The sequence below is a fragment of the Ostrinia nubilalis genome, chromosome 19, assembly GCF_963855985.1.
Source record: "Ostrinia nubilalis chromosome 19, ilOstNubi1.1, whole genome shotgun sequence".
Classification (NCBI taxonomy): Eukaryota; Metazoa; Arthropoda; class Insecta; order Lepidoptera; family Crambidae; genus Ostrinia; species Ostrinia nubilalis.
The window spans coordinates 13,902,837-13,926,312 of NC_087106.1; the positions used below are offsets into that span (position 1 = coordinate 13,902,837).

General features: G+C 37.0%; 1 protein-coding gene and 1 non-coding gene across 2 annotated transcripts in view; both read right to left on the bottom strand.

Moving 5' to 3' along the window:
* Positions 1 to 23,476, bottom strand: part of LOC135080989 (neurobeachin-like) — a 737,070-nt gene that overhangs the window by 367,227 nt on the left and 346,367 nt on the right. The window contains exon 2 of the mRNA XM_063975714.1: positions 3,851 to 3,955. Coding sequence (XP_063831784.1) covers positions 3,851 to 3,955 — 105 coding nt within the window. The remainder of the gene's footprint in view (positions 1 to 3,850; positions 3,956 to 23,476) is intronic.
* Trnav-cac (transfer RNA valine (anticodon CAC)) lies at positions 1,144 to 1,216 on the bottom strand. The gene has a single exon. It is a non-coding gene; the product is annotated as a tRNA-Val (tRNA).

Genomic DNA, 23,476 nt, shown 5'->3' on the forward strand with positions numbered 1-23,476 from the left:
ATAGTAATACTGGGACGTGTTAAAGCGTTTTTAAAAGCTTATTTAAAGAGAATTGATGAATTTATGACTTATAAACGACTTATAGACGCATCAGCGCTGTTAAAAAGTGTTTCTAAGTGTGCCTACTGTTCTCCCTGCTCTGTGGCTTACCCGACTGTGCCGGAGCTCAGTCCTTAATCTTTTAAGATCTCGTTTCTCTGCGAGTTCGTAATTAAGTTCGATTTAGAACGCTCTACTACGTTTAATTTTGTCTCGAGAACTTTGCTAGCATTTAGTTTTGGGTTTTAAGAGGTCAGTAATTTCAATGTAAAAGTTTTCGTAACAAATATAAAGAAACATTCTGTGGTTGGTGGGTATGGTAACAAATACGCAAGTTTTTTTTCATTAAAATTGCATAGGCACCGATTTCAAGTTGGAAAAACTTTAAGTGTCTAACATCTCACTCTAAGGCCCAGTTTTTTGATTCTTAGTTAAAATAACTAATTGTTAAATTTTGCTACTAATGGTTAAATATTAACCAAATGTAAACAAATAGTTAAAAAATGTACTAAAAGTCAAACTAAACTAACCATTGTTCGAAAAACATTTTTTCCTGATATTTAACCACTTGTCATTTGACATCTGTCAAATTTGACCATTGGTTATTTTAACTACGAATCAAAAAACCGGGCCTTAGACCCTGTTCACACGGAATTGTAGGTCGTTGTTGCAATATAAAAGAGTAGAAAAAGTTTTTAAATGACGATGCTAAATACTGGGATAAAAATCCATCGGTCTACTTCTACCCTCTCCCTTGCTCACATCTTTACGCAGGCATGATTAAGAGAGACGAAAGAAACCTCTGTATTACAGGAACTAAGGGTCCAAGAACCTCAACCGAACATTAAGAACAAGCGTGGCAATAACTTCCACAAACTGCCCTATATTTGCCGAATTCTCGATTTTGCCAAATTAACCGGAAATTTACGAACAAAGTTTATCTTCAGTATTATTATGAACTACCTGGGTTATTGCGTTTACGATTTTGAGTTATGATTTCTAAAAAAACTTTTTCAATATCCTCCAAGGCATGAAATAAAATTTTCTAATAAAAAAATAAATACTATTTCTGGCATGACATAAAAAAATTACAAAAATGAAACCTGTTTCCGCCCGGGATCGAACCGGGGGCCTTGTGCGTGTGAAGCACACGTGATAACCGCTACACTACGGAAACTTATTTACAAGTGGCTAATTTTGCGATTTGCTTCAGCGTTATCTGATCTACTTTCACTGCAGAACTAATTTGCTCTAGTTATCTTGACCTCGTTATGACTACGAGTGATACAGCATTTGTCGTATTATCAATTATTTTATCTAATTACATAAGGAAACGTCAAGCTGTAAGTATCTACTAACGAGTAGGTACTGCAAAATAAATGTTGCTTTATGTTTCAAATAATGAAACGCGAAAGTTTGAAATTTTAAAATACCTAAATCATTTTTATACAGTTACTTACAACAATACAAATAATTTTGATGAAACTTAAAATTCAAATATTAAACCATAATTACCAATGTCAACAACTTATTTCAAAAGGTAAAAAAACGTGACTTTAAACAAAACATGGCTTCCTTCTTTCAAGATGCTCCAAATCTTTAGGTACCAGGAGCGCACGAATGCAAAGGAGGTTGATCCTCGTTAAACGCGGGGGAGCGATAGCGCGCGATACCGACCCTTCTGATAAAACTCAAAGAGTTCCAAGCGGAGTATTTCTGCAATCCAAGAATTTCAAGATAAATTTTGAATTCATATCTTCTTTCAAACCGAAATGAGGTTGGGTGATTGCGCGCTCAAATTGGCCCTGAATTTGCTGAACTATTAAATTCTGAAACCCTTTGTTATTTGCGAAGTACCTACTAACGTTTGCTTCAGGCTTCAACCGCGTGACCGCGTGGATCTCGGATTTTCATAAAAAGTGATGATCACTCATAGTACAGCAAGTAGCAAACGGGCACAATGTTTAAACTATTTTGCAATACACACATAATAATTATGTATTTTTATATCCTTAGACATCAAAATCATTAGTCTTTTGATTTGCAAAAAAAAGATAAGCTGAGAACAACGCGGCAACGTTACAAACAGAGAGATATAAGTACAATTAAATAGATACTCGTGGTATATTTTGAAATGGATTTATACGTTTTATTAACTATGAGACATTATGCCCAATCAAGATAAGTTAAATAACCAACAACGAAATTAAAATAAATTGTTACAGATATAAAATTGACCATTAATTTTGCATTGTATTGAAAGAGCAAATACCAGGCTAGCAGAAGAACAATGGCGGTGGATTGAAAATGAGAGCGCATTCAATAATGACGTGCATTGCATGCGGCGTGCAGGGGGTAGATTATTAATGCAATAGTCAATTTCGTCGCCCACTGCTGAATACGAGTATAAGCTCAGTTATTATGGTAACCCTGTGAAGTTTGTTTGATGTCGAGAAACATTTTCATATATCAATCATTAAAAATGTTTTTCATTAGTAAATTAAAATGCAGCCGCTTACAATAAAACCCACAGTGTGTCTTTATCAGTAATCAACATTGGAACGTACTTTCAGTAGTCAGTACAGTTTATCAACGTGGCCATAATAATAAAATTTTATTATCTTTAGTTTCTGATTACATTCAAATTCTAGCGATGTTACCAAATCATTATTATCACAATGACATGAATAAAGGACAGAATATCAATGAAGTTCCGGTAGCAAAGGTTTTCCGACATAATCTTTAGTGAATTTCTTTGAAAATAAAAGATGAAAAAGCTTGTCCCCAAAAAGATATTTCTAATAAGATTCCATACAAATTCCTTTTTTATCTTTCCTGCCCAAAATGGTTCAGTCAATGACAATTAAGCTATCAATATACAAAAGGACATCCTACAACAATACAAGGCAATATAACAAAACCTCATCAAAAACGAGTAAAGGGTTACTTTGATCTACTTAGTTACCAGGACAACATGACTTCACAAGAGTACGGCATGGAATGCTCTCATCGGTTAAAGAAAAAAAATAAGCAGCCCATCAACCCAAGTCCCGCCTCTCACAAAAAACGACCCGGCAATCAGGAAGCATTCAATTTGCTGTCTCTTTCTTCACAAAGCGCACTAGGAGCATACTTCATAAGGTCCTTTTAAGCACGTATATTTATTTACTTGTTTAAAACTTAAGTACTGTTGTCATTACTTGACATCGCCGACTTGGCCAGCTTAGAGAGTTCCATTTCATTTAATTTATCGTTTCCTAATACAAATACAATAAAGTTGCTTCTTATTAAGAGATAGAGCTTTTCACTTAATAAACAACCTTTTAGGATAGGTATTGTTTACATAGTTTCAACTTAGATACTGATAATAATATACGTTAAGTATACCTGCGTAATAAATACACGTGCCTTAAGACATTATCTAAACAACGAAAAAGTTATAGGTAGAATCGGAAATATGTACACCCATATTTCGAAGTAAGCACCTTATCAAGTACTTACTTAGTTACATATAACATTGGGTACATTTACATAGGAGTATATGTAGTATACCCATACAATCAACACGGTAAAGCATAAATAATTATGTATTATGTAAAAGAAATATAGATACCAAACTGCATGTAAGTACTAATTTGTAAGTGATGTAACTAGAACCTCATAAATAAAGAAAAAACAAAAGAAAGTAGCAGATTGTAAACCTTTTGTTAAATGAGCCTTTTGTCGCGTTAATTAGAGGTTAATTACTCCGTTAATTAACAAGCGACCGCGCTCCGAAGTACCAGGGCGGCATGAGTGTTAAGGAGCTCACCTGCAGGCTCGGTGGGCAGTGGTCTAGCAGTTCTAGCATGTGCTGGATGTTCTGGGCGTCCTGGATGACGAAGTTCAGCTCCATGTCGAACTCGCCGCCCACAAGCTGTGGACAAAATAAACATAAATTAGACAAATCTTGGGTTAATGGAACTTGACACAGTGAGACTCAATCGTTTACGCGTTTTGTCACGATACGAAAGATTTATCACAGTAACAAAAATGAAGGTCTGTAAACATTTCTTATATCCTCCCATAAAACAGTCTTAGCTTATTTAGGTACTGACCAACTGTTTGTGAAATCTAAAATTAATGCACCCTATAGAGATTTGGTTCTTTCTTTCACTTTAAGTAAAATATAAAAGATGAAACATGAACCTGTACGTGTTTTACATTATTCTGTAGCTCATTTTTTCCACTGCCTTCCAACTACAAGATTAATAACATAGGATATTAGCCACGGTTCATTTACTATAAAATGTGCACGAAGATATTGTATTGTCAGCATAAACCTGTACTACTTTTCTCTGTGGGAAGCTATTCATCAAAATCCTTTCTTCCTCCCACACGAGACATAAATCTATCATATCAAAGGCTGCGAGCGTAACGTTCACTTCGCTACCTATGCTCTCCTGGTATCAAGGATATCAATATCACGTGACATCAAATGTATTTATGCCCTATTATCTCTATTGTACGCGTCCTCAGTGCAAAATCGTCAGACTCAGACAATGCATATTCGTGTTCTGATACCCGCTTTTGGTTGCTTGACAAGAATTCACGCATGATTGATCGCGAATACGTATTGTACGTGTCTTTTGGTTTCTCGTAGCTTTTCCGCCGATCGAACATTTTGCGACCGAGTGAAATATTGGCTGTATCTTGAAAAGCCAGGGGACAATGGCATGTTATCCCGGGCCGTGTTCGACGGACATTCAATTTGCGCGATCGGTCAATTTCTGTATAGCCCCTGCGCGCCTGGTGCCGGCCTTTTGTGCGACTCGACAATGGCGCCAGCAAGAACATGAAAAATAGCTCACAACTAACAAGCTACATTTTTTGTTTTATTCCAACTGCCAGTGACAGCAATATTCCGATATAACGACATTTCAAATAACTTATTTTTACTGACTCATTTGCACACACCACTAAACTGCCATCGTTGTATTTTTTTATCTCTTTCTACTTTGTATGTCTCTCTCACTTTTCACCCTAATTTGTCTAACCCCCGTTGGTTACTTTATGAGCAAAACTACCCTTGTGGTGTTGGTATACCAGGTTGGCATAAAAATAAAGGAGTAAAATTCACCATAGGGGTTGTCTTCGGGGTTCATAGAAAATGTTTCTTTGAAAGAATTGTATGATCTCAAAAATTAATTCGAATTTGTACTTACATTTATTAATATAATTTAGATTTTAAGCTTAATTAATATTATGTATAATGTTGCAATGCCCTCACAGGGCTCATGTTCTGGGACTATTTTATTTTTAATGCCTTGTTTGTACCACATGAAGCAATAAAGATATTATGATTATGATTATGTGGTTTATGCATTATGGTGTTCCAAATGGCACGTTGCTACTAACAAAACAAGGCTCAAACTGACTAACCGATCATCGTTGCATAGTAGGTGCTCGAATTTTTTTCTGTGGGATTAATACAATGGGGACAGGAATTGTATGGGGTTTACTAGTGAAGCCCCGTAACAAGTAATACCACCATGGGGTTCGATACTAGGATAGTATAATAACGGAAGAGTGTGTTTCACCATAACCGCAATGGTGGTGGTTACGGCTCGGTTGGAAAGGTTTCTTTGTGTGCTTTTTATGTCAATCACTAAGCCCCGCCCCTTCATATTTGTGTGGGTAATAAAATAATACAATAGCAAAACTACCCTTGTGATGTCGTTGTACTAGGCGACTATAAAAATAGAGGAGTCAATATCACCACGGGGGTAAGTTGCGCACCGGCTGTTGATAGATTTTTTGCTGTAGTTAATATTACTGCCTTTCGTACAAAGGTTGTTAATATTTATGGAGGTAACTTAGTATTGTTGAGTATGGTTACATTGGATCTACATAATACGAGTACACAATATCATTTAACGCATTTTATTTTTCATTTGAAGTTTTCAAATGTCCATAAGAAAGATGTTAAAACTCTCAAATTGCAGTTCTCACAGGAACTGTTAAACGTGCCAACGACATAATAATATGTATAAATCCTCCACACGTGTTGTTTTCGAGCAAAATCACGTGTCATTTTAACAAGAAGTACCAGGCGAGCATAAGCGCCGAGGAGCTTCCCGCGAGCGCTACCCTAATGCTAGGGTCGGCCGATAGTGAACGATCGGGGAACTGGCCTCGCTTCCCTCGAGCTATGTCTTTAGTATCGGCCAATGATTGATGGAGCCGCCTCTTTCTACTAAAATGTTATCGATTTACTAGTAACAAAACACCCTTTTATTTAAAGATGTTGCTTTTTGGTGTGAGAAACAGAAGAGTGTTTCTTTCAAAGTTGGAAGAAGCTCAAATTTAAGCTTATTCATGTTTTTTTTTTGTTATTTGTTTGTATTACTGACCATTAACTTAAAAGAGGCTTAATTTAGAAAGGAAACACAATAAAATGACACTTGCTTGACCTACGTAAAACCTGAAATTCTAATCCCAAGGCGTCACGTTGCCTTGCCGTAATAAACAAACATAATTGCATAAATCTTGTCTCATTTCGCTAAAAAACACGCTAAAATTTTTAAACCCACCGAGGTTTTTACACCAGGCGAGCAGAAACGCACAGAGAGGTAATTTTATTAAGTTAACCGCTCGAGGGGAGCGGGGAAGCGGGAGAGGTGCGAAGTAGGGCCATCATCACGGGCCCCGCGAGACACGTGCTGGACCGTCGCGGAGGAAATAAGAATAAACGTCAGGAATAAGATTATTTTTGTTAGAATTACAACACTGGGAATCGTCATGATTTGAATAGAGATGAGGTGGAATATTTTGTGTCGGGAATACATCCGGTATAATTTCGTGTTCAAATTCTCCCATTGGGTATTTTCCAACACGTGTTACGTTTGCATGAAAACAGGCCAAATATAAAAGTATAAATAATACAACAGTCGAATTAATTTTTACCTGAAGTAAAACCTGAAACAAAAAGGCGCAGGAATCCTTTTAATAAGGCTTTACAAAAGCACTAAAAGATAACAAGTTAATTCCCCCGCCCTGCGGCGGGCGGATGCGTTAAAACAGCTCCTCTTAACCCCTAACTGGCGATCTCAAAAATTATAGCGGCTATAAAAACCTCGGCCCGGTTACACCGGCGACCGGGGTAAGGGTTATTTCACGGAGCGTTTGGTAATTTTTTTTTTAACGGATTAAAAAAAAATGTTTTGTCCTTCATCGTCTTAATTATATTCATATCGAGTGGTCGACAATGACATACTCGAATAACATCATCGATGTCCATAGCGATTTATTTGATGGATGTTTGTAGAGACGATCAATCTACTCTGTAATCTGCATTAATCCCCAACGATTAGGAGGGTTTCAGCTACAGTGGTCATAGTAACCCTAATAATGCTTAAGACTATGGGCCGCTATTAGCGCCTGACATGGCTCAATTGGACGGAGGCGGCTTGACGTGTCCTTCAATTTGTAGTCATTTTTTTCTTTGACGGTTTATGTAACTTAGAAGACATTCGCGACCACTATTTCAATTTGTGTCACAACACATTTAAATGGAGATCGTTCAAACCTAGAACCATAGGACCAAAGTTTGATTTAATATACCCTGACTTACTGAGAACTAATGTATGAATTTAATTTCCATATGAGCTTAAAATCTTTACACATTCAAAGTGATTGCGTCTCAATAAAATCAGTCTTGTGGGGTCTAAGAAACCTGCTTACCCTCGTCACTGCGAACGAGCCCTAAGCGATAATCGCCGGGCACGACTGTCACTTATAAACGCGATTATTGCCGGCGACCGGCCCGGCCGAGCCGGTAATTCGATTGCGCACCGGTTATTATTGCTGGCAACCCTATATCCGGATAGATCCGGTTATGGCCCTAATAATGTAAGGTAGCTTCGTCGACCTTTATTTCATTATGCGTTGAACTGTTTCACACCTTTTAGTTGACAAACGGTTTAGTTTTGGGACGGTTAATCTTGCAGATAATATGAGCAAGATTACACTGGAGCAATAACACTTTTACCGTTATTTATAACTAGCTAAGCTTAGCCCGCGACTTCGTACGCGTGGAAACTTCCAACCCCCATTTTTACCCCCTTAGGGGTTGAATTTTACTAAATCCCCTCTTAGTGAACACCCACATTCTAAATGGAACCCCCATGCAAAACTTAAGACTTCTAGCACTTTTAGTTTCTGAGATTTCGTGATGAGTGAATCAGTCAATCAGTGACCTTTCGCTTTTAATATAGAAGATTCAAATAGAACCTACATATCCTTCGGTAATTTTGTTGATGAATATAATTTAATGTAATCGACGATTCGTCAGAAATAAACGGATTTAGAAGTAGAGGGGTTAACGTTACCTATAAATTGGACTACACTGAAGGAGGTAAATTGTTTTTGTCGGTCAAATAAAGTATGTATTGACGGTGGATTTGGTAAAATGGATTTTCTTTTCAGGCACTTATACTATATTTTTTATTTACCACATCGATTTGTCTACTAAGATATTGTTGTTATGGCAAAACATTGATGTTTGTTTTAAGATTACTTGTTAAAATTATACAGGGTGTCCCGTAATGTAACGTCAAGCCGGAACTGGGTGTTGAGGCAAGTTGTGCTGGTTATCAGAAAAATATAAAAAAAAATCTATGTGGCATATTTTAAAAATAATAGGCATTTAAAAAAAATCAAAAAAATCTACTGCAGGTGACGGTCCTTTTGCTCGTGTTGCCACAAATCTTCACTTTTTCCAATTTTTTTTTTGTTATGTAACCCTGAATAATGCTTCACTAAATTGTTATCAAAATTACAAAACCAGCTGCTCCAGCTTGGATGAAAGAAATACATTTCTCCCAAAAAAAAATTCAAAATAAAAATTTTGCCTAGTTTAAACTGACTGTACTGAAAAAAAAAATGTACTACGCGAGTGTGGCAAGTGACGTCATAATTTGGCGCATTTAGTAAGGATTCCAAAATGGTATAACACTTGGTAAATTTTTGCTTTAATTGTCGTCAATTTTTGGTTTTTTGGAAATAATCCCGTTTTTAACTTTATCTACCTTGGTTAAAAATTATTATTCTAATGTGCCCAAAATTCAAGTTTCTGTGACTGACTAACGTACAGTCAGTCACAGAAACTTTTGTCACCATGACAGTAATTAGTAGTTGACATACTGTGACAAAACAGTGAACTCAACGGGACTAAGCAGTGAACTCTAAAGACAAGGGCTGCCACAATAGATCAAACCTGGTCGAGTTGGCGCAAATAAAGGCCCAAAAACCAATAATAATAATACTGTGACAAAAGTCACCCGTGCGCGCGCGCCTTTACTACCTGCTCTGCCTGCACTTGTACTTGGTAACAGGGATAATAAGGATATATCGACAGCCGCCGTAAAGTTGCTTCTCTAACGGTTTTCTACAGGCTACACTTCGGAGAATGTGCGAAGGAATTATACAACTTAATTCCACCAGCCCCTTTCCATCACCGGGGAACCAGACGCAGGCTAGCGTACCATCCCTACATTGTCGACATTCCACCAGCTCGCACTAAGCGTTTCGACGACTCCTTTATAATGCGAACAGCTAGGGACTGGAATTCGCTGCCTGCTGCTGTATTTCCTGAACACTATAATCCGGGCGTTTTCAAGGCGAGAGTGAATAGGCACTTACAGGGCAGATATGTACCATCCTAGACTGCATCTCACTTAACACCAGGTGCGATTGCGGTCAAATACCTGCCTTGTCTAGCATAAAAAAAAAAAAAATGAAGTTTCGGTTATGAATACGGTTACGGATATTAGAATAATATTATACCGGTTTCGATTACGGTCACGGATATCCATAACATCCCTGCTTGGTAAGATGGCCCTCTCCGTCCCGCTCATACCTTTTAAAATGGCTTCTCCACCTCACTTAAGCCAGAAACTTGAATTTTGGGCACATTAGAATAATATTTTTAACCAAGGTAGATAAAGTTAAAAACGGGATTATTTCCAACTAGCTTTCCGCCCGCGGCTTCGCCCGCGTGGAATTTTGTCTGTCACAGAAAAACTTTATCGCGCGCGTCCCTGTTTCAAAAACCGGGATAAAAACTATCCTATGTTCTTTCCCGGGACTCAAACTATCTCTATGCCAAATTTCATCAAAATCGGTTGCGAGGTTTAAGCGGGAAAGCGTAACAGACAGACAGACAGACAGACAGACAGACAGACAAAGTTACTTTCGCATTTATAATATTAGTTGGGATAAACAAAAATTGTCGACAGTTACAGCAAGATTTTACAAAGTGTTATACCATTTTGGAATCCTTACTAAATGCGCCAAATTATGACGTCACTTGCCACACTCGCGTAGTACAATTTTTTTTCAGTACAGTCAGTTTAAACTAGGCAAAATTTTTATTTTGATTTTTTTTTTGGGAATAATGTATTTTTTTCATCCAAGTTGGAGCAGCTGGTTTTGTAATTTTGATAACAATTTAGAGATGCATTATTCAGGGTTACATAACACAAAAAAAATTTGGAAAAAGTGAAGATTTGTGGCAACACGAGTAAAAGGACCGTCACCTGGAGTAGAATTTTTTGATTTTTTTTAAATGCCTATTATTTTTAAAATATGCCACAATGATTTTTTTTTATATTTTTCTGATAACCAGCACAACTTGCCTCAACACCCAGTTCCGGCTTGACGTTACATTACGGGACACCCTGTATAAATCGTGTCCCAAGCTTCAAAAATAAGCCGGCGCCATAGAGTGGACAAGGTCATTACTACTTCAGGAAAAATAAGAAAAAAATATATCTTATACATATAATATTTTTCTAACTTTTCTTACAGTTTAGGATTTCACTAGTTAAACTTTAAAAAATACCTATATCTTTTTTTTTTCTTATTTTTCCTGAAGTTGTCATGACCTTGTGCACCATATGGGGCCGGATTATCGTTGAATTTTGGGACACGACACGATGTACATTAAAAACTAAAGAGCTTTTCCCGCCTGAAACATTAATTCCCATGTGTATAAGAAATCTAAACATTAAGTATCGTTACAAAGTTCGAATTATTATGAAACAATTCAACTTTTAATACAGCAAAAACAAACAAGGAAAAGAAGCAATTGATGTTATTGCCGAAGGCCTGATTGTGATTGCTTTCAAATATAAACTAAACATTTGAGCTAGCTCGAAGCAGTACCTAATTCTCTTTGAAATTACTTTATTTCAGGAATAACGTTTTCTTGGAAATATAGGTATACTCTTGATCCTTAACAGAACATAAACCGTAGTGCCTATTTAATCTAGTACCTTGATTTACTCGATATAAAGATTTATTTAAGTACACTTCTAGGTAGGGATTTAAAAAATGTATACTTTTGCCCTAGAGTTCTTTTTTGCGAAAATTATAAAGCATTGTTTACTCGTTACTCTACTAACATTTCAAAATACAAGTCATTGTAACATATTTTTGTAATATAAATTAATTAGGTAATTTACTTTTTGAACAGCTGATCTATATCCATTAAAAAAAGTCAACGAAACGCATGTTCAAAGTAAACAAAAGCTCGTTACATATTTTTTTGCCGCAATTACATTAATATTCATAAACAAAGTACATTTTGAAAATAATTGCAAACACCAGGCAAACATGAAACATGGGGATTGAGCCCAAACGCACGCAGCGTTGATACTGCAAATTGATATAAACGGGCGGCCGCGACCGCGCAAACCGAATTACTTATTGCTTAAACGCTGCGGCCCGGCGCGATGACGCGCAGTGACGCCCGGATTAATTCATTTAAAAAACCATTTCGCGATGCTTTTCGCAGTGTTTACGGTGTTGGTTTTGGTGGTCGTGTGACATGAGTCGAATCAGTTACTTTTCCCCTTTGCTTGTATTTGCATACTTATCCCGAAAATTAATAAATCTGCTTAATAATTCATACATTTCAGACCAAATTCAATCACACCTCAGTACTTTTCCAAGCCACAATTTTTATTTGTTTTCATAAAATAATTTATTCCCGGGTTAAGGTTTGTCAAACAAACGCCTCATAAAACATTGAAGCCATCTTAACCCGACCGGGCCGGACGGAATTACCGGTCCGGGCGTCCAGGTCAAGCGAATGATCCCGATCGGACCTTCGGTTTACTAAATAATTTACTATGCACGTCATTGGGTATTAATAATGAAGGCATAAAATTAGATGTTCAATTACTAAAATCTCTGCCACGCGTTAAATTATTTAAACTATTGATAACGTGCACAGGGGCGTTTATAAGCTTAACAAAAATAGGTCTTTTCATGTATTGTTGGTATTTCATGTCATTACCAGAACAAAATAAATACTCGCCTTCGTTCAAAGCTCGCAACAAGCACGCAACATTTTTCCAATTTTCTCTCCCATTCATACACGCAGTAGTTTAGAGGCGCAATAAAGGGCGTCACCCTTATTGCTTTTTTGTAAAAGACCCCACATTATGGGCGCAGCATACTAATGCTGGCTCCTTTGTGCTCCTGGTGGCCTGGTATCACGGATTAGATTCCGCTTTGTTATGGCTACGCCATCATAGATTTATGGGATGTGAGAGAGAAAACAAACAGTGCGTCTCTTTTAAATAACGTTTAGACAGAGCAAGACAGATAACTGCACACATCTGATGATCAACAAGACTGTATACTTTTCCCCTCCCATTGAAAAAAGTTTTACCATCTTAAAAGTAGGACGACATAAATAATACCTATTAACAAAATTACCCACTTTTAATAACTACCATACACAGCAAAGGGTTAAAGTGTGAACCACTATACTAGGAGACCAGAATTTCGTAAGAGATCGACAATCGGTTCTACGGCACGGTAAGTCGAGCAACCTGGGATCAACTGGGGTGGAGTTCCCGCAGGACATTATAAATTCACACAGCTATTAGGCGAGCAGACTGTGTGTGAAGGTTTTTAAAGGAAAGGATCGTAACATACTTTTAGAAATAGAGCGAGACAAAAAGCTGCGTTCTCTGCCTACAAAACGTGTCGCAAAATGAGAACAGCTAAACTAGCCCACCTTATTACACTTTCAAAACGTTTGCGAAAAGTAAAACCGCGATGAATATGCAATAAAAGTACCAGGATGGCATAGACGCCAGAGGATAGCTTTTCGCAACAGGGGATGCTGCATATCAACCCCCTGCGGTTAGGGGCGGCCCGTAAGTGTGGGGTGCAGATTTATCCCTCGCGTCAACGTCACTGTGCGCCGGGTCATTCATCTGGCGGAGTTTTAAAATGGACTATTTATCATCCTGGTTAAGTTCATAGCGGGATACCCACAACAATCGTTGAGGGCATGGGGTAAATTTTACATGAAATGGGTGTTTTCAGTTGGTACTTTATGACAGATGGAGAATTACTGACCAAAAATTAAGAGAGAAAGAAAAGTTAATGACAATGTGTGGATATTTTTCAGCCAGTTCTGAATTATTTTATTCGGAAAAAGCCATTCAAAATAAGGTTGAGACATTTTTGTCTAACGGATCGGAAACTCAATCTTCGAGGAAACAGGAATAATTCGGAGTACATCCTTATTTCGTCCAAACAAAAGAAACGAAACAATACAAACCGTACGCTGCATCGGACAACTCGCACCTTTACAAAGGCGCAAAATTACGAACACATTCGGCCCTATTGTATCTCGAGTGACCTGTGCCTAATGAAAGCCATTTCCCGATACAGAATAAAGGCTCTCGTCATTTGGTCCATTCCCGGTCTTAATTGGCCCCGGTCAAGCCATTCCCTTTTATGGGCACGAGTAATTATGAACAGAAAAACAAGTGCAGGCAATTATTCCGGCGCGCAAGTCGAGGGCATCTCGTCCGTGAACCAAAGTTTTCCAATCAATAAAAATCATATTCTGTGTAAAACCTCTCAAATCATAAAAAATGCATTCAAACTCCTTTACGAGCAGTTCGCAACTTTAGTTCCTCATCCTAACAAATGTAAAACGAATACAATTATTTTCAAACAACAACAAGCCCTCCCCACTAGCTCAGGACCGCGCTGTGGGAGGGTGTGTGCGTGCACCAGGCTCCACCCGCCAAGCACGTGTTGACATTTTACTTACTCCTTCGTGTCCATGATCGCCTGGTACTTTGCGCGGGTGTGTATGACGCAATACAATGGCCGTGGGTGGTGATAACTAATAATTCCCCATGGAAATCTACCAATACCATGAGAAAATACATTTTTATGAATGAAGATTCCCGTCAGTTGCATAAGTCGCCACCGTTCCTGGCCGTTTTCATTTTAGCTTACCCTCTCAAGCTTATGATTGCCTGGTACGCCGAGCGGGTGAGCATGACGTAACAATAGAACAAGATAGTTCCCCAGGGATATTTACTAAAGTTGGGGAGGGATAAAAACTATTTATTGAATGAGCAGCCCTGCCCACTGCGTATGGTCGCTATACTTCTTCGTATTTATAGTCTCCTGGTACCAATAATCGTATGAGTCGGTATGACGTAATCGTGTACTTACAACGTTTTGCTCGGTGTTAAGTATTACCGTGGTGTTACTAACATAATTTGATATTTGTTTTTGTTTTGTCGCGACTAAATATTTTTGATTTTCCCGAATGTGTAACCAAGCCAGATCAATGGAGTTCAAAACACAAAATACGAGTACCTTTCTATTGTTCAAATAATATCTCACGAAAATATTTTCCTATCGGGGAAAAAAGCACCATCAAAGACAGAAACGTCAATCAAACGTAGAGTAAGACGTGAAAAATCCGAGAGGGCGCATCAAATCAAAGATGGCGGAACGCAAAGTACAATCGTATGTCGCTGTCACCTCAAGTAAGTGGCATTTGGGATAGATAGAAAACGTCGTAGTATTTGTTTATGAAATATCACTATCACCTGTGCAAGTCTGTGGGTCTAGTCAAAATGCCATCACAAACCAATAGGAAGTTTTCACTAATGTCAGTCGCCGCGTCACCAGTAATTCGATTCGATCGGAAAATGGCAGCCAAAATGCACATTGAACCACCAACGACGCGGCGATATAAAAGTTCATTCAAAATCGAATAAAAGTTAAAAAATGTCTATGACTTTGCGATTGTTTTTACTTTTTCTAGCTTTTTTTTTTTAAATTAGTTTCTTCCTTCTTTCTGCTCTCTGTTTACGTCTATGCTTCGCTGTCAAACTAGCTGTCAAAACGACATCGCGATACGGATTTGTCAAAACAGCCTTAGGGTGGGTTGCACCATCTTAGTTTAACTTTGACAAACGTCTAAAATCTGTCAAACTCCATACAAAAAACACCGGTTAACATCATAGTTACGTTCAAAGTTAGGTGGTGCAACTCACCCTATTGGTTTTCGATCGAATCGAAGCTTATCACCGGGGTTTTAGTAATCGCAATGAAAATGGCGGGTGTTGCGATTCGATTCGATTTTGATTGAGTCTTAAATGCATGTTGGCTAAGCCTTTGTATGGGAAATTTCAATCCAGTCTTTCGATTATCGATAGGTAGGGCTTTGCGATTCGATTTTTTGCCGTTTGACTAAGCCTTTTTTGTTATCGACCTCTTTTGCGATTTGTTTATTTGTTTGCGACTGGTTTGCGATGGGTTTGCGATTTTAAAGTGCGTTTTGACTAGACCCACAGGTCACAAGTAACTACGTGTGATATTGAAAGATGTATAAAAGTATAAGAACTTGCCACATTGGACGCATTCTGCGATCTGACAGTGGGCACAAGCAAAGAACGCACACTGACAGGTGCGGTCTGCGTTCATTTAACTTGTCCGCAGACCGCAGAACGTATCCATTGTGACAAATGCTACAAAAAACAAATAAAACCGATTCAAGTTCTAGAAAGGAGTTAAAGGTATTTTTTTCCATCGGAAGTGAATGTTTTTCCGGCGAAAGTGGAAACATAAAATCTATTCCGACGCTAACTGCCCTTTTTATCTTCCACCACGATATACCTACTACCGTGAGAATTACTGTGTTGTTTTTATTCGTAAAATGTAAACGTTATTCCTTGGCATGACTGGCAAGAGTATAAGTGTTGTAACATATTTATAACAACATTTATGTATTTACTTCTTATCATAATATTTACTTAAGAAACCTATTTTTAAAATTTGGAACGAGCTTCCTAATAATCTGAGAATGTCCTTCGTCAGTGAAAAGGTGCCAACTCGTAAAATCAAACTTTTCCCATCTCCAATAAACAAATCGCATGTATTTCGCGCATGTGCGATTAGCGCGAATTAGTTCGCGACTCCCTCAAGGAATACGTAATGCGCATTCTTATTCATGAGATACTTATCGGAGTGTCGGAACAAATCATAATCAGATAGGTTGCTTCGAGGTGATTACTTTTGCATTTCGCTTTGTGTGTTTAATCTAAATGTATATAGGTGCTCGTTTTACTAACATGTAGTAGGTATACAAATATTGAAATGTTGCAGAAATACATGACATCAAAGAACAAACGATAATAGACATGGGTCGATTTTTTAAACGACAGACAAGTTTGCCTATGCCTATTTGCCTAAAGAAATTTTGCCTTTAAACATGGTGATAAAAGAATATCAGTTTTCGAAGAAAACTTCCAAATATAACCTATAAAAGGAACGACAGTCGCCAACTTATAACAAAACTGGAACAACACTGCTAATAGTAAAACCGCCGAAACTTATACACATTCGAATCAATTTCAACAAACGTTTTGGGGTCGCTTGAAAACTTGCGAAAAACACACTTTCGACTCGCTATCGTGCCGAATGTCAAAAAAGTTTTGCTTCTGAAAGTGATACGGGTCTCTTAGCCTGACTGACGAGGCGGCAACAAGTTTAAACAAAATTGTATGCGACTGCCAAAGAGGACGTCAGTGAGGACGCGGCAGAAAATATGATCAGGATCTGTTGTTTGATGGGTTTTATTTGTTGTGATGTTTTCTTCTTCGATAAATAAGAACTCAATTGTACAGACAACAGCATATCAGATTATACATTATTGTTGCAAAATAATACTTATTACAACTACATAAGATTCCGCTATGTTTAGCTTGATGTGCTGTCGTCCGTACTACTTGTTTTATCAAAAAATGTATTAAACTTTTCAATAAATTACCACAAACTGTTGTAGAATTGCCCATTCATAAATTTAAAGCACATATCAAAAGCACCTTAATGAAAAAGGGCTACTATAAAGTTGATGATTATATAAAGGATAAAAATGTTTGGAATGTTTAACTGCCTAGCTCGCATTAATACTCATGACTATAATTTGTATATTTTAAAGACTGTAAAACCTTGAAAAGGAGGCTGACAATAGTGACTGAGTTTCTTGCGCTGCTTCTTCTCAGCACTGGCCCATTTATTGTCCCGAAGCAGTGGTAGGGTTAATATTGGGACGTGTAAAAGCGCTTTTTTAAAGCCTATTTGCAAAAATAAATGAATTTTATGAATTTTAATTTTTTATTTTAAAGGCATACTCATCCCAAACTGTATGATATAACTTTACCTACTTTATAATCATAATGTGTGACTTTCAACACAAAAACTTTAATTAAACTTACCTGTTCAACTCGAATTTATCACCACTAACAAAGCTAAAACAACACTGGTCATTGGTCGAATGAAAAAATAAACCAGCAAGTAGAGATGACCTAAATCATAACACGCTTTTGGTCCGAACATGGTGTCCAAAATTTTTGTATTTGGACGATTCACCCCTTGTACTAAAACAAAAAAGTCCCATTTATACAGCTTTGTCCAACGATTCTATTAGAGAAAAGTTTGGAGCTGTGCTATCGCCGAAATCGTCAGAACAATCAAAGTTTTAGATGAAGCCGGTCAACTATGGGAAACCTTTTTGATGACTGCGGCATCGTAAAATAGAGAGAAATGCACTAATTAATTATTTAGGTAATTAAATAAATTCAAAAAAACGATAAAGAACTAAAAATTTCTGTAGATATTTCTATAGCAAAGGTTTCATAACGTACGAGTAGGTAATACCTGTATTACACATTCCAATATAATTTTGGCATACTGCTTCGGGCAATAATAATGTAGGTCAGGGCAGAAAATATTGAATTTTGCGATACGTGAAAACTTAACTAACAGGAGAGCAAAATTGCACTTATTATATGTATATGAATTAAATGCTTAGCACTTCAATACAATAGTATACTTAGCTCTTCAGAAAATCCTAAGATTTGCCAAACTGTATGCGATGAATGAAACATACTAAGAAATAAATTTGATACGTTATTTGACAAACGACCGCGACCATTAATGAGATCTTCACAGACTTCTTTAACCGACGATTTACAAAATGTTATTTCCAAGCGATAAAAGACCCTCAGCGGAGCACATAAGAGTAGTACAGTAAGTGCTCTTCGGGCCCATTCAGCGCGGCATCGGGGATTCCCACTAAAAGGTGTTAAAAGCCTTTTATATCGCCGAAATAACGTTTATTTTATTTTCCGCGGAAAAAATTATTTCTAACCCGTTGCCACTTATCTTTGTGAATGAACGATTGAAGGAGCGAAATTACACAGAACCTTAAATCTGAACATCGATTATACGTTTCTTAGTAGGAAATCGTACTTACATACCTCAAGTGCTCCAAGCAAGACGTAAACATCCCTAATTATGGCAGACAGGTTCCCAACCCAGTAAGTAACCCGTTGTTGGCGTTATTAAGCTTGATAACCGCAGATTGCGACCTGTCGAATAAATCCGGGCTTTATTGTCCCGCTCTGACAGCACGGGCGCTAATAACCGTCTGCGGAACACTATTCTATTATACAGGGTGTTTGGCGCATCGTGTGCCAAAATGATTTGGCGGATAGAATGGGTCATTTCCTATATTTTCAGCCCCCATAACACGTTCCATGCCAGGCGGCTACTTATAAATTAATTTTTTTAGTAATTTCACCAAAATACCCAAATCGCATCATTTAATTTCGATTTTTAAAAAAACTACTAGGCGCAGCCCTAAAGTAAATATTTTGTTTTGACGTGCATTAATGTAGGGTTGCATCAAATCTAAATTTGCTGGCAAATATCATCTAGTTTTTTTTAAATTCAGCTTTGAAGTTTTCCGAAAAGTTAAAAATGGACTGAACATTTAAGTTTACATGGGTATAATTTTTTTTTTAAAAGAGATAGCGATCTTCGGATTTTATCAAAACTTCTCTAGTCTATCCTTATTCAAACGGTATACTAATCTTGTTTAAATAATAACAACAACTTCACAAATTCCTTAAATTAGTGCATTGACTCTACTCGGACTGATTTGCGAAATTTGTGTTTATAGCCCCTTTTTGTGTGAATAGCACGTTAAATACCTACAGGTAAAAATTATTTATCTTATGCAATGTAAAAACCTTTTCCCTATCGTTTTTCAATGTGGATTTCTTGAAATTAAAGACGAAAATAATTATTTTGATCGTTTATTAATTATTACAAATTTTGTTCAAAATGTCCGCCTCGGCAACGTATACACTCAAGACATCTTCTTCTAATTTCGACTGTTGTCGTATGCAGCCACATTTCTCTTTTTATTACTAATAAGGCGTTTTCTATTCGTTGTAGTTTTTCTATTGTTTGAATCCGTTACGTACACCAGTTCTTTAGCTTGTCCCCAGACGTAAAAATCGAACGAAGTTAGGTCTGGGGAACGTGCAGGCCACTGTATAGAGCCATTTCTTCCAATCCACGAGTAGAAAACGCCTTTGTAGTAATAAAAAGAGAAAATTAGAAGAAGATGTCGTGAGTGTATACGTTGCCGAGGCCATTTTGAACAAAATTTGTAATAATTAATAAACGATCAAAATAATTATTTTCGTCTTTAAATTCAAGAAATCCACATTGAAAAACGATTGGGAAAAGGTTTTTACAATGCATAAGATAAATATTTTTTACCTGTAGGTGTTAAACGTGCTATTCAAACATAAAGGGGCTATAAACACAAATTTCGCAAATCAGTCCGAGTAGAGTCAATGCACTAATTTAAGGAATTTGTGAAGTTGTTGTTATTGTTTAAACAAGATTAGTATACCGTTTGAATGAGGATAGACTAGAGAAGTTTTGGTAAAATCCTAAGATCGCTATCTCTTTTAAAAAAAATATTATACCCATGTAAACTTAAATGTTCAGTCCATTTTTAACTTTTCGGAAAACTTCAAAGCTGAATGTAAAAAAAGCTAGATGATATTTGCCAGTAAATTTAGATTTGATGCAACCCTACATTAATGCACGTCAAAACAAAATATTTACTTTAGGGCTGCGCCTAGTAGTTTTTTTTAAAATCGAAATTAAATGATGCGATTTGGGTATTTTGGTGAAATTACTAAAAAAATTAATTTAAAAGTAGCCGCCTGGCATGGAACGTGTTATGGGGGCTGAAAATATAGGAAATGACCCATTCTATCCGCCAAATCATTTTGGCACACGATGCGCCAAACACCCTGTATATTCCATGGGCGCGACCACGCGAAGGGTTAAGACAAAATGAAGCTATAAACTCTCTATGAGCGGCTTTATGAAGAGATTTTTACGTCATCTGCTTGTCAACGTATTTTTTTCTTTATAAAAGTGCACTTTTGTAATGAGCCCTGTATGGAGCAATCTTTTTATTTATCATTTTGATTGTTGTTGATCGAAGTTTTATCATCAATTAATTTCACTCACAAATAAAAATATATTCAGAGTTTCAAGTCTCTTAGAAATTGTTCTAGCTAAATTGCTCTAAGACTGTGAAAACAAGGCACTCTTTCACGGCCATTTTGCACGAACATTGTCATAAAATAAATACTAATCAAACAGGAATTATCAAAGCACAAAATTCTATCTCAGCTAGAGATATGAAATTTCCGCGTCGTAAAAAACAATGCTAGCGGGGGATCGCGGCCAAAAAAACGATAAAAAATTATATTCACGTTCACGTGAAAAAATACCCTCCACAGGTACACGCAGCCTAATCTTCAGGCTGTTACGGGAAACCTCGGCCCGGCAGATAGTGGGGAGAAGTTTTTGCGCCACTCAAAAGATGAATAGGCACCGCTTAGCGGTAATAGATAGCCTATTCGCGGGGTTTTTGGTGTACAGCGCCTTGCGAGAGAAAAAATCTTTCATTTGATGGCACTGGTTTACCATCACTTTAACATGTAAGTGCTCTATTAGTTTGAAAATCATATTCCTTCGTACGTGTCCTTATGTAATTGTACACGCCAATTAAAATTAAAATTTGCATAGGAGGCAGAGGCAAGTATAATAAACAATGCACAAAAACTGCCAAGCAAATAAAAGTTCGTCTTTACGAGTCTTTTACATTTAAAAAAAAAATGTGTAGACAAAAGAGCCGAAAATTGCTGTTTTTTTTTCAAATTTCCGAGTTGCCCCACTATCACTCAAGTGCGCGACCTCAAATAGCGCGAAAATAAAACTCAGCGATTCAACAAATACTGACGCTACGCTAATCCCCATATCACAGCAAAAAGTCGGTTTGTAGTTTTTGCGCCGCAGACGTATGGCGGCGCTTAGCGGTAAGCGCCTCGCGATGTCTTCGCATATGGCAATAGCTAAGATTAAATATTATCGCGCAGCATATCAAGCTAACCAGTGGCGTCGTATCTCATTGTAATACGTACTATTTTCCAGCAAAAATGTATAGCTTCATGTGATGTCGAGTGAACTTTTTTCCCCAATAAACCCGCGCGAGTCACGTATGGGCCGTATCTTAGATTAATATGGACCGTCGAATGTCTGGTAAAAGATTGTTCGGGATTTGAGACAAGTCGTGCCGTTAGACCTTACGATATTAGTAGATGACATTACTGGTGATGGGACGTGAATTGTATTAGACAAGGTCCTGAGTTCGATTCCTAGTCAGGTCAAATTAGAATAAGATCTCTTTAAAGGATAGATTAAGTCTGCTAACAGTCCTGGAGAGTGGCCAAGTCACGATCTTTTCAATGCAGCAAGAGATTTTAGAGTAGTTCAAACGCGAATAATAAGAAAATATGTTCAAATATTTTAATATTCTGAAGTCGAAACTTCAAGTCACGTGTACGATAAAATATTTAAAATCGTTTAATACAAAAATTTATACTAAAATTGGCTAGGATTGGATCTAAATAAAGGCGCAACAATTTTCTACTCAGTAAATAAATTAATAAATAAAAAATGTATTTATTGCCTTCGAACCATTAGACATAGGTACAGCCTTACAGGTAGACTTACAACTATTGAAGTACACCGAAGGCAATAAAGTAAAACACAGGCCACTTAAAGAAAATTTCTTAGTATATCTATTAGTGACTCAGATGCGTCCAAGAAATTAGTCTTAGCGTCTAGGACAAGCCCTAAAATTAGGCACAAAGTGACTTTGCCGTCGGCCTTTGAATTGTGTCTTTGCCTGAGGGTATTTGCCCACAGAATACTAGCTTGTCTGTAATTTAGGTGAGGGTATGTATTTAAGACTCAGTAATCAACATTAAATTGCTTTACAGCATCGAACACATGCATCTTGACTTAAAGCCATGTAAAGGAATAATATCCAAGATTAATTGTTGTGTATGTGTGTGACAATAAATGACTTATGTAGAGATTCTTACTACGTATTTGAATTTGGAATACTTTAAATTGTGCTAAAATATTGCTTTTATTCTTATGTAAGTTGTCTGATTATTGCATTATGTACGGTGTCAGACTTAATAAGGGCAAAATGGTAAATGTTATTTAGGACTAGGGACATACTCGTATATTATTATAAATATTTCGTAAGTTTATTATTTAGTTAAAATATTTTTTTTATACCAGGACCCCAGAAGTGATACAAAGATGAATCGGAATAAACAAGCGGTTCACTATAATGGCGCACATTAGCCGGGGGCGGTCATTAGGCGTCCCGTAATTTCGTCGATGTGATCTGTTCGTTTCTGCTCGCCTGGTACATTACAGTGGCTGAACGGGAATTTAGAGTGTCTTATTATAAGAATACTGGAAACAATGTAAACATAACGAATTAACTTAACCAACGTTTAGAATTAAAACCCAAATTAAATTAGTTTAGATAGAAGAACCGTGCCGTGACTGATGTCATTTGGTTACTAAAAAGATACGAAGTCAAACTTAATATTAAATTGACAGAAAGACAAAAATCATAAAGATCAAAGAAATAGCAGTATTTGAATTGCGAAAAAAACAAGGACAAAAGTTTAATACAAAACCTAAGCAACTGTAAAAAATAATTGTACATTTCCCATCTTGTTCATAAAGGACATGATAAAACATTTATACTCAAAGTCACATCAAAGCTCGAGGTCCCATTGTGTTCTTGCCATTGTAAAAATTCAAACAAAAAACCATCAAACGTTTAATCGCAAGATGTCTGGAGCGAGCAACTGACCTG